At 40.7% G+C, this 13,551-nt stretch overlaps 2 protein-coding genes across 3 annotated transcripts; both read right to left on the bottom strand.

Moving 5' to 3' along the window:
• Window positions 1–1,899: 1,899 nt before the first annotated feature.
• rpz4 (rapunzel 4) lies at window positions 1,900–10,055 on the bottom strand. 2 transcript variants are annotated; one of them, XM_084708988.1, is made up of 3 exons: window positions 9,957–10,055; window positions 4,233–4,306; window positions 1,900–4,082 (listed from the first exon to the last, which is right to left on the bottom strand). In XM_084708988.1, exon 3 carries the CDS (start codon window positions 4,043–4,045, stop codon window positions 2,870–2,872), a length of 1,176 nt encoding a protein of 391 aa, XP_084565114.1. In that variant the 5' UTR covers window positions 4,046–4,082; window positions 4,233–4,306; window positions 9,957–10,055; the 3' UTR covers window positions 1,900–2,869. The 2 variants fall into 2 exon arrangements, with proteins under 2 accessions (XP_084565114.1, XP_084565104.1); XM_084708978.1 differs by lacking the exon at window positions 9,957–10,055 and adding an exon at window positions 6,059–6,258.
• Window positions 6,394–10,057, bottom strand: rpz5 (rapunzel 5). Its single transcript, XM_084708969.1, has 2 exons — window positions 9,957–10,057; window positions 6,394–8,252 (listed from the first exon to the last, which is right to left on the bottom strand). The coding sequence occupies exon 2, from the start codon at window positions 8,180–8,182 to the stop codon at window positions 6,998–7,000; it is 1,185 nt and encodes a 394-aa protein (XP_084565095.1). The 5' UTR covers window positions 8,183–8,252; window positions 9,957–10,057; the 3' UTR covers window positions 6,394–6,997.
• Between the last annotated feature and the right edge of the window lie 3,494 nt (window positions 10,058–13,551).

Here is a 13,551-nt window from a genome sequence, read left to right as displayed (position 1 = left end):
ATCTTTAAAGTAAGATTATTTGTAAGGTGATTTATCTATTGTATGTAGCATGCATCGTTATTAGTCAATTGAGGAAAGTAAATCCACATGTTGCATTGACCAGATGAAGTCAGTTAATTTCTCATCGAGAAATGAGATTTTTGGGGGGACAAAAACCCTGAGTTGTGAAATCTGTAAAAATCAAATGGAAAAATGGATCTAGACAAAATCAATAATATTTTTATGATTCCTATGATGCCATTCCTATGAAAGCTACTTGGTCACATCCATATTGGATGACTTGCACTTATAGTATATTCAAATGATAGTGACCACACTTCTGTACTAAAAATGTAATTGTATTTTGAGACTGTTGAATTTGTGCTAGTTCCCGATTGATGACAGGGCAGATTGAGAGCTCAGAAGTGCAGAAATAAGAATCTGGCAGGGAATCACAGTTAGTGTCATAACCTTCATTGGCCTCTAGGAGGCGGATAATGTAAGAGGGGGTTTGAAATAGTTAAAATTATTCCATAACAATGATTGTGTAAATATTTAACTTTGAAGGATGTCTGACCTTGGCTAGTAAGGTAAAATATATTGGAGTAATGTCATGCTTTTCAGTCCAGACAACATAAGGTTGGAATGTCTTGAATGACCCTCGTGTTATCTACTTTCTCTTCTGGGAAACCCATGTTTATCACAAATGTTACCCTTTCTTTAACTACCACCTTTTTTTTGTCATTGAGATGAAAAACAAATATTTTAAGGCCTGATTTTAGTGTTGGGCAACACATTTTTACATGTGTACTCTATCCAAAACCTGAGTCATCTGTCAAGAAAATAGAGGGACAAAATGCTTCCGTTAATTTAGTAAACATAATCCTGCCCACATTTACCCTTGACAGAGACCTGAAGACCCCTTCAAGTATATTATAGTACAAGAGGAGGTAGGAGGGAGTTTATTCGATTGACAGTATTTGCACTATATGTACATCATTCTAGATTACGCCACTAATCTGAAGAAATATCTATGGAGTCACTACGCTTAATTAATGTTAAGCCTAGGGTCAAAGGTGTTGATGTCTAAATCAAGCGTGAAATAATGTTCACCAAAATACTGACCACCGAAATGCTGAACCCTTCTGATCCTTGATCTGATTAACTTTCTACATGCACATTTTGTACATAGTTTTGGATAAGCGTTTCTGCTAAATGAATGAAAATGCAAAATGTACGTGTAAAAAGAGTGCGAATCATACAATGACAATCGGGGGGGGGGGGGGGGGGGGTTGTTGTTACCTCTTTTGGGGGGGTCCAAGTCTTAATTAGGGGGGTTCAAACCCCCCCAATCCCCCCCGTAATTCGCACCCTGAGTGTAAATAAAGTAAATTATTGTCGGTCAAGTGAATTCTGAAGTCTTTGTTGATTCTTGATTCTGTTGTTACCAAAGAAAATCTGTGGAACTTTTAAGACAAATATAGAAAATCTAAAGCCACAAAATTACAGACTACAGTGGGTGTTTCCGGGTGCTGGCTTTGAGCTATGTTTGGACCATAAGTGAGATTTATGCAAGACGATGGAGTTGAGAGATGTGCTCCACACATCAGCAGGTTATTTATACAGGTACATTTTTAGTACATTTGTTTAGATTATATATAACGGTAGCAAAATTATTAACGTTTGTATGGCTAACATGTTAGCAATTGGGTGGAAAAAATCTTCTTTTTCTAATCCTGTCTTGCCCAGGACTCAAATTCATTTAAATTCTCATTCTCATGGTTACATACACTAAAAAAGAAAACATCATGTATCAACTGATAAAGCCTTTGGTGACAAAGATTCCCATCCACATGTTTTATAAATGTACTTTTTACTTTACTACTAAACAAAGAAAAAATGATAGCCAATGTGGTGCAAAATTGCGTTTCAAAATGCTTTTATTCAAACAAGGCTTATTAATGTATTCATTTGAAATAAAACAACCAAGATAATTTGTTGTAAAGTCTACTAATCACAGGTTACAGCACCTATGAGACACCTTAAATATTTGTAGAAAGAAATCCCCAAAGAGATGGTGTATAAAAGGTTACACTAAATGTTGATCTTGAGAAACAAATACATCAAAGTAAGAGGATGAGCAAAGTTGACACCAATATTAGTATGACATGAGCTGGTATTAACTTTTTTTCAACGTTATCCTTGGTTTGTATCCTTGAGCTGTGCAATATTGCAAAGACATAATATCCATTGTTTATTATTAAAGACACTGTTAAAAGACATATCCGACATTTTGTGTTAGGCATCTGGGATGCGTCATTTTCTACAGACAAGATGTGACAGGGTAGTGTCTATGTAAGGAGTTCAAAAGTAAACAAGCCCTTCTGCTACCCTGACACTGTGCATGTGTCTCAACTTGCCTATGTGGTCGATAGATGACAAGTTGTAGGACAGGCGCAGGTTCAGAGCTAGAATTTGACAAAATGACAAAGAAAAAACTATTTGCATGTCACTTTGAATAGAAGTGTCTCCTAAATGAATAAAAGGGAAAATGGAAATAACCAGGCGCTGCCTGGTTTTTCTTATAATAATTCTGATATTTTCTTACCTACGGTACTGCTTTCTGAAAGACTTTTGTTCTATCATGGGAATAGCAGGTCAATTATTTTGGGTAGTAGGTTGGTGTTGACAAACCTTTTTGATTCAACTGATAATTCAATCATTTTCATTCATTTACGTGTCCATTGTACATTGTCAAAGTATCCACAATAACATCTGATAAATCAATAAAACTACCAACCATCAAGTTACATATTTAAGAATATAACTCAAAAAAATAGGAAATTGTTGGCTGAGAATAACCTTGGCTATTGGTTATGTTTTGAGAACCTCAAGCTGAGTGAGCACAAACATAAAAGTTTTTGAGTTCCTCCCAGTAGTGCAGCTCCTCATCAAAGCTCCAAGCGTAGGCCAAGTCTTTTGAGGTCTTTACAGTGTGGACGACACACTGACCTGGCAACTGCTCAAACAAGAGCTCTGCTATACCCACTACAGTGGGTTTTTTCTGACTCTGGATCAGCTTTTGAATGCAGGCTTTGTCCAGAGGCTCTGGGGAAGCACTGTAGGACACCATGACGATAAGCTTCTCGTCTGACGTAGGCACTTGAAAACGGCTCTTCCCTGTTGGGCAATGGAAATCCTTCTTGTTTGCGAACAGACCTGTGGGGGTGTTAAATATGCGAACTGACCAGCGCACCCAGTCATACTTTGTCTTTAGCATGTCCACAATGGCATCTGCCAGTTGCTGGTTGGTGAGGTCAGATTTGTCCCTAACCAGCCGGCGGGAATCAATTTCAGCCTGCTTCGGGTAACTGACAATGCAATCCTCAATGACAGAGTTCATTTTTGTCTGAACGGTCTTCATCCTCTCGCCCCAGTCAAGAAGAAGTTCCTGCTCATCATCGCCTCCCTTAAGAGCCGTGTAGCCCATTAGAGCAATAAGGCCAATACAGAAGAGCTTTTTCAGCCGGGCACAGAAGTCTTCCATTGCTCTTCGACTTTTGTTCTCATAGTTCAGAGTGATTTCCAGTACTGACTCCCCAGAAAAGTTGTCACCGGTAACAGCACTGTAAAGCGTATGCAAGTTTTTGTCACCTCCTGTCTTGACAAAATGCTCCAGGAAAAGCTTCTTCTTCACCTCGCGAAACTTGGGTTTGGCATTAAGGATGTCCATGTACTTACGGAACTGGTTGGAGATGTTCTCCTCTACTGAGAAGTAGGCAGCATCTGCGCCACTTTTCTTGATCTCCTCATTGATTCGCTGGATATCCTCAGAGATCACCTCCAGACGTTCACGAACTTTCTGGAACTGCTGTTTCATGAACTCAGCCTCTTTGCTCTCCACATTGTCCAGGGCCAACTTCACAAGTGGTGCTGCGATGGCAAAAACAGGGAAGAGGTCACCTGCTATGCTGGCTATGACCTCAGCACCGTGTTCAAACACCTCCATCACCGTCTCAACCACACTCTTCTTATCTGCTACAAGCTTCTGCAACTGCTCAGCCATCTTTGCTGGTGTCTCTCACAAAATATAGGTACAAGATCTGAGAAGAGAACATGATTAAGAGAGTATTAGAGCAGCATGATAAATTACAGAGATATTCAAATGGTCAGAAAAAACTACGGTAATACGAATTAGACCCATTTGGCTGACTAGCTTCTTTCATGTCATACAGTATGAGCTTTAAACTTACCTTGTGTTGTTTCCGATCTGTTGAACTTCGGCCTGCTGGTTGGATTGTGAGGGTTGCTCTGTTTACACCGTGACCTGATAGAGAAAGACAGACTGGGTGAGTTTCAGCTTACAAGTATTACATACTCTACAGCTGGACACACCCATTGAGCAATGAGACAACAATGCAAAGGGAATTCACCAGTGAGGGAAGACAAGAATTCCACAGAGGAGTTTCAAACCTGTACTCCATGCATTGGGAAGTATGAGAGACTTTTGGTACTACATTTATTTCAAAACCAGAGATCAAGGCATACATTAGGCTTTTATTCTTTGAGTTAAGGGCATACATATCTCATAACCTTGCAATATTCATAGATTTCCGGTCAATTCTAGCCTACTTCATTTGTACAACTGCACCAGTTAATGCCACTGCAGGCGTGGGGAGTGATTAACTGTCGGAGATTAAACTTGCTGGGCAAGGGTGCATTTTCCATTGCAACTCAGCACGTAACCTAGGCAACGAGACAAAAGGAAACTATTCTGTCAGCTCCTTCTCACTGCCCAGCTCTTTCCCAGGAGGATTCAAACTGCTGAAGATCGGAAAGATGGCCTTCATTGCTCAACTTGATACATCACTTACTTCTACAGCTGTCAGAGAAGGCAGATGCCAGAGACTACAAACACAGAAGAAACCACTGCTGCATTTTATCCGATTTGTCAACAACAACATATTCATGTGCAACATGCTCAGACATTGAGGCCAAAGTATTGATTTATAAAACCAGAAAATTCACTCTCACTGAGTCTGAAATGCACCAGGAACCTGTACAGGGAATGGCACACATTATTGTAGAAAAGTATCCATCTAATTTCATTTACTAATGCTAAAAATGAAGGATTTCAGCTCTCTCCTGTATTCCTATCGTTCCAGGGCGGCCTGGTGTAGTCAGGCATATAAGGCTGACTATAATGAAACCCAGAGATACTATTACGACAAATCCACTTTACACTGATCTCTCATTTCAGGACACAAAAGATCCAGACTCGAGTTAGGCTTTGCAGATGATTGCATATCAAGAATAGGCCTACATTTAGATGAAGACAGTAAAGACCATCTAACACAGAATTATTTCACATGTAAACAAACAACATGGACTTTGGTATGAGTTGTGTCATAGTATCAACAACTTCATAAGACTGTGGGGATACAGTATTGCTCTGAAAAAGGTGACCTGTGACTGACAACTAATAACCCGTTTGACTAAACTCCTGCTTGTAACTGCGTCATGTCAAAGGACTGTGCAGATAATGTGGCCTCTAAATGGAAAATGTATTGATTAGTTAGTTCAACAAGGGCTCTAATTGCATCATTTCAACATCTCATTGATTCCCCACAATAACGCGTCGAGAGTTAACATGATCGTATCTGGTTACACTTTGAGAAGTTCTAATGTAGGCCTACGAAAAAGCTTCGGCACGTCTCATCAGAGTACAAATAGGCTAATACAATTGCGTGCACTTCCTGGAGTAAAGGGTCTGCTGCGTTGGTAACCAACGCCCATTTAACACAGTTTCAAGTAGCTTAAGTCCCCACAAGGTGAGCGGATCGCCATAAAATGTACCACATTATTGAACATAAGAAAGATCGTTGTTCAATATAGGTACATACATGTAGCAGTAAGTTGTGGGAACTACATAAAGAACACAGACAATAAATTCAACGTAACCTGTTGACTGAAGTAGCCTATAGCCTAAGAAGGAAATATGCTAATCGTAATTGTCAAGTAACACTTCGGTACATTATAAATTATAGGGCCTACATTACATTTAGAACAGTTAACTCACCTTTTAATTAGCAAAAATTGACGGAAGAAAAGTACCGTCGTCTGTTTTTCCCTTCCTGTCATATGGTTCTCAAATTACAGAGGACACACCCATTACAGACAGCTCAACTGAGGTGGTAGTTTGACAACTTGAGAATAGGATAGGCCTATCTTAAACAAAATGAAAACTAACGCCCTTTACATAGATAACTAGGCTATTATTTATCAGAATATAAGTCTTTGGAGAAGGTATACCTACTGCTTGCACAACTTGAGTGCTACTTTTCAGCGGACAAAATACAGTTTCTACAGAAAGTTAGATTCTCAAACTGTTTAAGTATGACCAAGAAAGACAAATTCCTTTATTTTGTGATTTATTTTGAACAAAGACAACATATCCAAGAAAGACAATAAAAAATATTGATGGCCTAGCTTTAGTATGAAAATAATTTTGATTATAAGGTACACCTTTATAATAGTCTGTATTATTTTTGATACTTTGGTGAGCTAAACAACTGCAATGGATTTCTGGAGTAGCCTTACACCTAGTCATTACCCCATGTTATTTTCTAAAAACTGAAGAGAACACATCAGTGCAATGTGTCAAATATATTGCCTAGTGCTAAACAGTTTACTGCTGTCGAACATTTATGGCTAGATTTGTGAAAAGAGGATCAAGGTGAAAAAAGGTAATTTTACCAATCACTGCTGAAAGGAAGTAGACAAGTCTCATAGTTGAGTGCTGTTGTGCAGTATATTATCAACAATGAAAAGTCACAAGATACAGATTGCCAGTAAAGAAATGATTGGCAGGCCAAGTCACAATAAAAGCACACATTTCTGACATTCGCTCCATAGTTATATAAGATATAGATTTAGACAGATCAATGTATGGTTGCATTTGAAATGTATTTTCTCCACTAACTTCCCTCTTATCTCTATCATACCGTGTCACATTAATCTACTCAGAATGAATGCATAGGTAGGGCCCTTTGGGTTTTCCATAGTAATAACAATCCTCATGGAAATTGTTGGTCTCCACCACTTCCTTGTAGTGGCTGACAGCATGCACCAGGCAGTTGGGGAAGCTTTTGCTGAGGCACTGTGCCACATTCATCATATTCCCCTTTAGCTTTTGGGTCTCAATCAGCTCCTGAATCTGACCCTTGTTAATGGGCTTGGGATCAACACAAAAACTAACTATGACTTTGATTTTGTTATTGGTCAGAATGTCAAAGTAGTTGGCACCGCCTCCACTGCCATGGTACGTCCTCCCAGCCAGCCAATTGAAGAAGAAAATGCGCTCTTTTTCATTAAACACTCTTATGGACCATCGGACCCAGTCATATTTCTTGACAAGGGACTCTAAAAGAGATTTGGTGAAGTCAAAGTCAACACTTGCAGGTCTTTCCTTAACCTGGTGCTCTATGTCTAGTTTGGCTTGGTCTGCGAAGTTTTCAGTGCAGTCGTCCACGGCAGCTTTCATGCGTTTCTCCACATCTTCCATTCGGTCTTGCCACTTCTTAAGCATGTCATTTCCCACTACCCCTTCCTTCAGGGCAGCATAACCCATGACAGCAATAATGCCCACGACAAAGAGCTTCTTCAGCCTGGCACAGAAATCCTCCACAGCTCTCCTGCTTCTCTGCTCTGTTGCGACCACCGTCTCCAGCATTGCATCACCTGCGGTGTTATCTCCAGTCACAGCGTTGTAGAGGGCATCCAGGTTCAGGTCCCCGCCCGTGTTCTCATACTGGATCAGGAACTTCTCCATTTTCTTCTCCTTGAACTTAGGCTTGGCATTGACAAAGTCTTGGAACTTCTCGTACTGGCTGATCATCTGGGCCTCTTGATCAAAATTTTGCTTGTTCATCGAGGTTCTCTGGAGCTCCAGGGCAATTTTATCAATGTCATCCTGAATGCCTTCCAATTTCTGGTTGACCAAGTCAAACTGCTCAGTTAAGTAACGTGCCTCTTTACCATCTGGGTTGCTGAGGATCTCAGCAGAGGCCTTAAACACGGCCTCCAGGATTGGGTGGATCTGGCCCACAGTGGCTGCTAGAACCTCAGAGGCTTGCCCCATGATCTCCACACCTTTTTCGATCTTGCCCCGGTTCTGCAAGAGCCATTCTGCCACACTGGTCATCGTTGGAGGTTCTGTCACAGACTAACAGGTCCAAAGTGAGTCTTACCAGTGCCAGAGACTATGCTGATGTCTGAAACAGGGGAAGAAACACAATAACCTTGTAAATTATTTTGAAAGATTTATTGTACATATGTCTGTTTTGTTTTCTTTGTAGTTTTCTGATGGGGTGTTTGCTGGATGAGTTTGAGGCTGTGGAACGACAATAGGACATTCCCAAAAGAGATGAACAAACAGTATTCAACGTGAATTACACAGGACTGGTCTTGTAAAATGGAACCGAATTGCCATAAGACAAACTGCAGGTCGTGTCTGAACATGCAGGAGTCTAGTTTCACGCCACACCCTGGGAATCTTGATTGTGTGACAGGACTCTGTCCAGGATGCCTGTCCAGGCATCGACACACATCAAACCATGGATGAAAATAAATATACTAAACAATTACAGAAAAGTAAACATCAAATATAGTGTGTGCTTTTGGATTGTGACGTGGACGTTTGCGCAACATTATGTTGGTCTTTAGGGATGTAATTTACTGCTCTAACATTAGCCAAGACCTAAAGCAAATACAGATGTTAACAACCTGGGAAAAGTAGTTTTTTTCTTCTTGTTTTTTTCATTAACACATTATGGTTTTCTATGAAAACTACACAAGGGAGATGAGCTCACACACATATCTCATTCCCTTCTCCCCATATCCACTACATAAAAAGGCACACCCAGGTCTGAGAAAGGCAATCGTCACCACTGCACTTGTTCTGCACTGGAAAACACTTTTTTTCACCTCTGACTGAAATGGCTCTGAGTGAGAGCCAGCTGGGCCTGCACATTACAAAAAAATCCATATTGTTTTTGTATGTTTATGAATCACACATTATTATAGCATATTATATACACATAGACCATGTGCTTACCAGTAATTGCTGCAGTGTTAAGATCAATGGTGTCATATTACATGTTTTCTGAAGGACTACTTTACTAATTAGGTTAGTTAGCTCTGTTAAATCCTGTTAACATAACCAGTGAAATGTTTTCATACATTTTTGCAGCAAAATGTACGTCAGGAGATGCTGTTGGCTGTTGTTAAAGTCAAATGTACTGGAATTTGTCATTCTTCTGTAGATTTAATTTGCAGTTCATCAAAGAAGACAATACAATACTATCAAATAAATGTCCTGGTTTATATTTAGATATGTAAAATCTTCCCTTGCCTCACTGAAAAAGGTTCCCTATTAAATTTGCTCTCCAAAGTTACATTTGGGAGGGTGTTATGCAAAGCATCAAACATGCTGCAAATCCCATCAAGAGGAAAAATGTGTCTCTTTAGTGTACATCAACGTCATGTTTTTAACATGCTGTACATATGAGATAAAACATATTGCCACCCATTTTTTTATATTCCACAAAAACAGTCTCATTGAGTTCTTCTAGAGACCACATCCTTGATTCTTACGACATCAACAAGACCACATCCGTTAAAATAACAGAAAAGCACCTGAAACCTCAAACAACATTTGATTTTCACCAGTTCTTTACTCTCAAGTGCTCCAACATGTAAATATCAGATTGGGATCTCATTTAAAACCCGTTCCTCAGTTTTCCAAAGCCTCCCAAGTGTATGCTTAGAAAAAAATGTTCTAAGAAGTCCCTTATTTTTATCTCAAGGTCCATTAACAGGAAAAAATGTGACACGTTTGAAACTGCCAAAAGTTATTATATTTAAGTATAAGTAGTCAAAACCAAATAAGTGGAAGAAAAGGAAAGGAACAAACTTACCTCTAATGTACAAAAGTGTAGAGTGGAGGGTGTAGTCCAGTTACCCACTAGTCCAGCTGTGTCTGTGAGCACCAGGCTCCCAGGGTTGAGATGTATATAGACATCTCTCTCTCTCTCTCTCTCTCTCTCTCTCTCTCTCTCTCTCTCTCTCTCTCTCTCTCTCTCTCTCTCTCTCTCCCTCCCTCTCTTTCTCTCTCTCTCTCTCTCTCTCTCTCTCTCTCTCTCTCTGTGTCTCTCTCTGTGTCTCTCTCCGTGTCTCTCTCTCTCCGTGTCTATCTCTCTCTCTCTCTCTCTCTCTCTCTCTCTCTCTCTCTCTCTCTCTCTCTCTCTCTCTCTCTCTCTCTCTCTCTCTCTCTGTCTCTCTCTCCTTGTCTGTCTTGTCACTCCCCCTTTGGAACTCCTCCATCCCCTCTGTGCATTCCACGGAACCCACTCTGAGGGATGAGGGGCAGGCGCTGGGACAGATAACATCCTGTCAACACCCCATGCAAGGACACCCTGAAAGAAAAAAAGAGAGAAAGATGCACAGTGAGAGAAACGGAGAGAGGGAGAAAGAGATAGAGAGATATATGCAGACAGGGAGAAAGGAAGGGAGGTTAAACCAAAGGCAGACACAGTGGGGGAATACAAGCAGTCCTTCACCACTGCACAAAACCCTGCTTGTTGTGTCTCCAATAGCGTCGCTATGGCCACTGGGACTTGATTTGTGTAGCAGTGGGGGCTTGGAAATATAATGCATCTTTCAATTTGCCCTCCGTAGTCCAGTCTCCAAAATGTGCAATATGCATCATTTATAACAGATACCACCTGCTTAATATTTCCAACATAAGCCATTTTTAATCTGCCGTGAGTACTTTGACTCATGGACATAGACATTGACTCACAGACATTGACTCATGAGCTACTATGTAGCATTATAAACTGCTTTAACCTAGACCCTATCCAATGGATACTGGACATAAGCATAGTAACGAGGGATGAAATCAGCCCTTTGGGCTTCTGTGCTTTCAGACCCACTCATTCACAGTGCTAAGGAGAGAAGTGAAAGGGACTCTGTGTCTCTGATTACATCCACGCCATGGGAGACAGCACACCCTCCCTGCCCCAGTGTTTCAGCTGTGACTGTGGCACACACGGCCTGATATGATGAATCAACCCTGCATCATGGAGACCACACAGAGGAGGAGAAACAGAAAGAGGAAGAGGAGGGATACGCTTGCAGGAAATTCCTGATGGTCAGCTGGTCTGAGGAGAGGAGTTGGCGAGCACGCCTCATCCCTCCCTCGTGTGTGCAAGGTCGTCCTGTATCGTCCCGCTGTCAGATCTTGCACTATGCTAACTCATTAGCATCAGAAAGAGGCGAATACGTATCGCAGGGACTCAACGGTATGTGGCGTGATGGGGTGGTGGGATTGGCAGCAGCTGGTAAACACACTGATCGAGATTGTGGTGGAGCTGAGCTGCAGCAGCCCTGCTTCCTGTCAGCAAGAGCACTGTTTGAATGTGAATTTCAGTTCCTTTCCAAGAATGTCATGTTTTGCCTTCTCATTGCCACCATCCAAAGACCTGCATGCTTTTGTTGTTTGGTAAGGGTTAGGTAAAAGCACAGACAGTTCCATGCAATCGACTTCAAAGACATTTGAGATAATGGCATCCATGAAAAGGAATTCTCCATTGTAAAAATGAGTCTTTGTTGTGTGGTGCTTTCAACTCTACTCAGTGGAACAAAAAGGTACGTTATTTTGCTAACTATTTCCAGGTGAGCAAGGTCTGCCATACACATCAGTATGTTCCATAAACCCAACATATTTTCCGCTCCACCTTGTGCCAGCAAGTACAAAAACACATATTCTGTATATATAACTGCATAATGTTTGCAAAGACATTTTTACCCGACTAACATCCAGGAAGATGTCTAGTTTGTGAGGTGGCATACATCTGTATCTCTTGGAGGGATTAATTCATTAAAATCATATGCCCTTAACCCATAGTATGTCTCACACATTCATTTGACATGAATGTCCTCCTTGGATCATTTAATTGAGGATCCTGAATGGTGCACAGACAAAGACATGCTTTGTATTCTACATGCGTAGCAAGTGGGCCAATGTGAGACATTGTAATTCATGACTGGTTACATCATGAAATTAAAGGTTATCAGAAAGGCCTTGTCTCGTTTTTGTGTGTTCCCCAGGACTGTTGAAAGGATAAATCACTTCACTGTCCAGCCAAGTTATTGACCATGTTGGATCTTTGTGACCTTGGCCTCAGGTTATTGTGTTTCCTTTTTGCCACAAGATGTCACTTTAGTTCACAAGAAAAGCCCCCAGTGTCTCATTCCAGGAAGAACATACCACTCTTTCTAAAGGGGTGTTCAGTTGATATGGGCCTATACTTGGTGAAGTATACTAAATGGAGAGAATCATAACCCCCTATATTGACTGTGGGAGAGTCTCAAAGTGAATGACTGGGGATTATTAGAACCTGTGGGAGAATTATGTGAGTAATCAATTTTCCCATTTGTAACATTGTCGATGAATCATTTTCCATATATCTATGGCTTTCGCTGTGGGTAAGCAGGATACAGTTAAGTCGGTAAACAGATGGTTCAAAGGCCTCATGAAATTTATATCTTTCCTTGAACAAATATGTGATAATCCTAAAACAGTCATGGGTGACAACTGCCTGTACACCGTATGCAAACAATGTTCAGTTTTGATAGAAAAACTACCTCTACTTTGCATGACCACAGTTGAACATTGAGTCACTTGGAGTGAGGGATTGCTACACAAATAGAAAGTAGTTACTGGTAAAGGGAAGACATAGCCCCCTTAAGCCTGGATTTACTCTCAACTCCCATGAGATAATAAATGTGGATCGGAACGACAGTTATTTGTAAAGGGGGCTGAGCCGCAGAAATTAAATTGTCAGAAATAATAGGTGCTATGAGACGTGAGATACTGCTTAAGGCTCTCAACAGTAGGCAAATAATTGAGTCAGAGCCAGATCAGGTGTATGCCTCCACTATAAATTAGGGAGTGCCACACTACTAACATGAAACCGTCACAACTTTGCAAGATAACTGTTTTTGCCATGAAAAAGTTTGGGGGGTGAATTTTTGCAAAGTCACAAAGAAGGGGGTTAAGGATTTAGGTAGGGTTTATGTGAAGCCCTCTGTGACATTACTTGTAAAAAGGACTGTACAAATAACATTTGATTTGATTAATGCACATCCCTTGATACATTTTCTGGTTGTAAAGCTGATTGATTCAATGTTCAGGTCATGTTAGTGTCTACGCTGGAAATAAAAATAAATGGCACTTTAGTAACATAAGACAGACTTCCTTTCCCTCTGCAGATGTTTCCAGGCCACAGTCAACGTGACAAATAGGGCAGAAGACAGTTCTGGAGATTTAACACCACTATGTTGATTTAAGCTATTTGAGGCGGATAAACCAAGATCAGGACCACCAACTAACAAACCGAATGACTTCCTATGGTGAAGAAGGGCGGTCCCACAGGAAAATAAAGTTGAGTGACAACATTCCTGTCTTTTTTTTCTCTACTGTTTATCATGCCACAATGAGCAGGAGGG

The sequence above is a fragment of the Hypomesus nipponensis genome, chromosome 2, assembly GCF_054491055.1.
Source record: "Hypomesus nipponensis isolate SF chromosome 2, ASM5449105v1, whole genome shotgun sequence".
Taxonomy (NCBI): domain Eukaryota; kingdom Metazoa; phylum Chordata; class Actinopteri; order Osmeriformes; family Osmeridae; genus Hypomesus; species Hypomesus nipponensis.
This window is presented reverse-complemented; position numbering and strand designations above follow the sequence as displayed.

Coding starts and splice junctions, on each gene's coding strand:
- rpz4 (XM_084708988.1), bottom strand. CDS start 4,045: ATGGCTGAGCAGTTGCAGAAGCTTGTAGCAGATAAGAAGAGTGTGGTT.
- rpz5 (XM_084708969.1), bottom strand. CDS start 8,182: ATGACCAGTGTGGCAGAATGGCTCTTGCAGAACCGGGGCAAGATCGAA.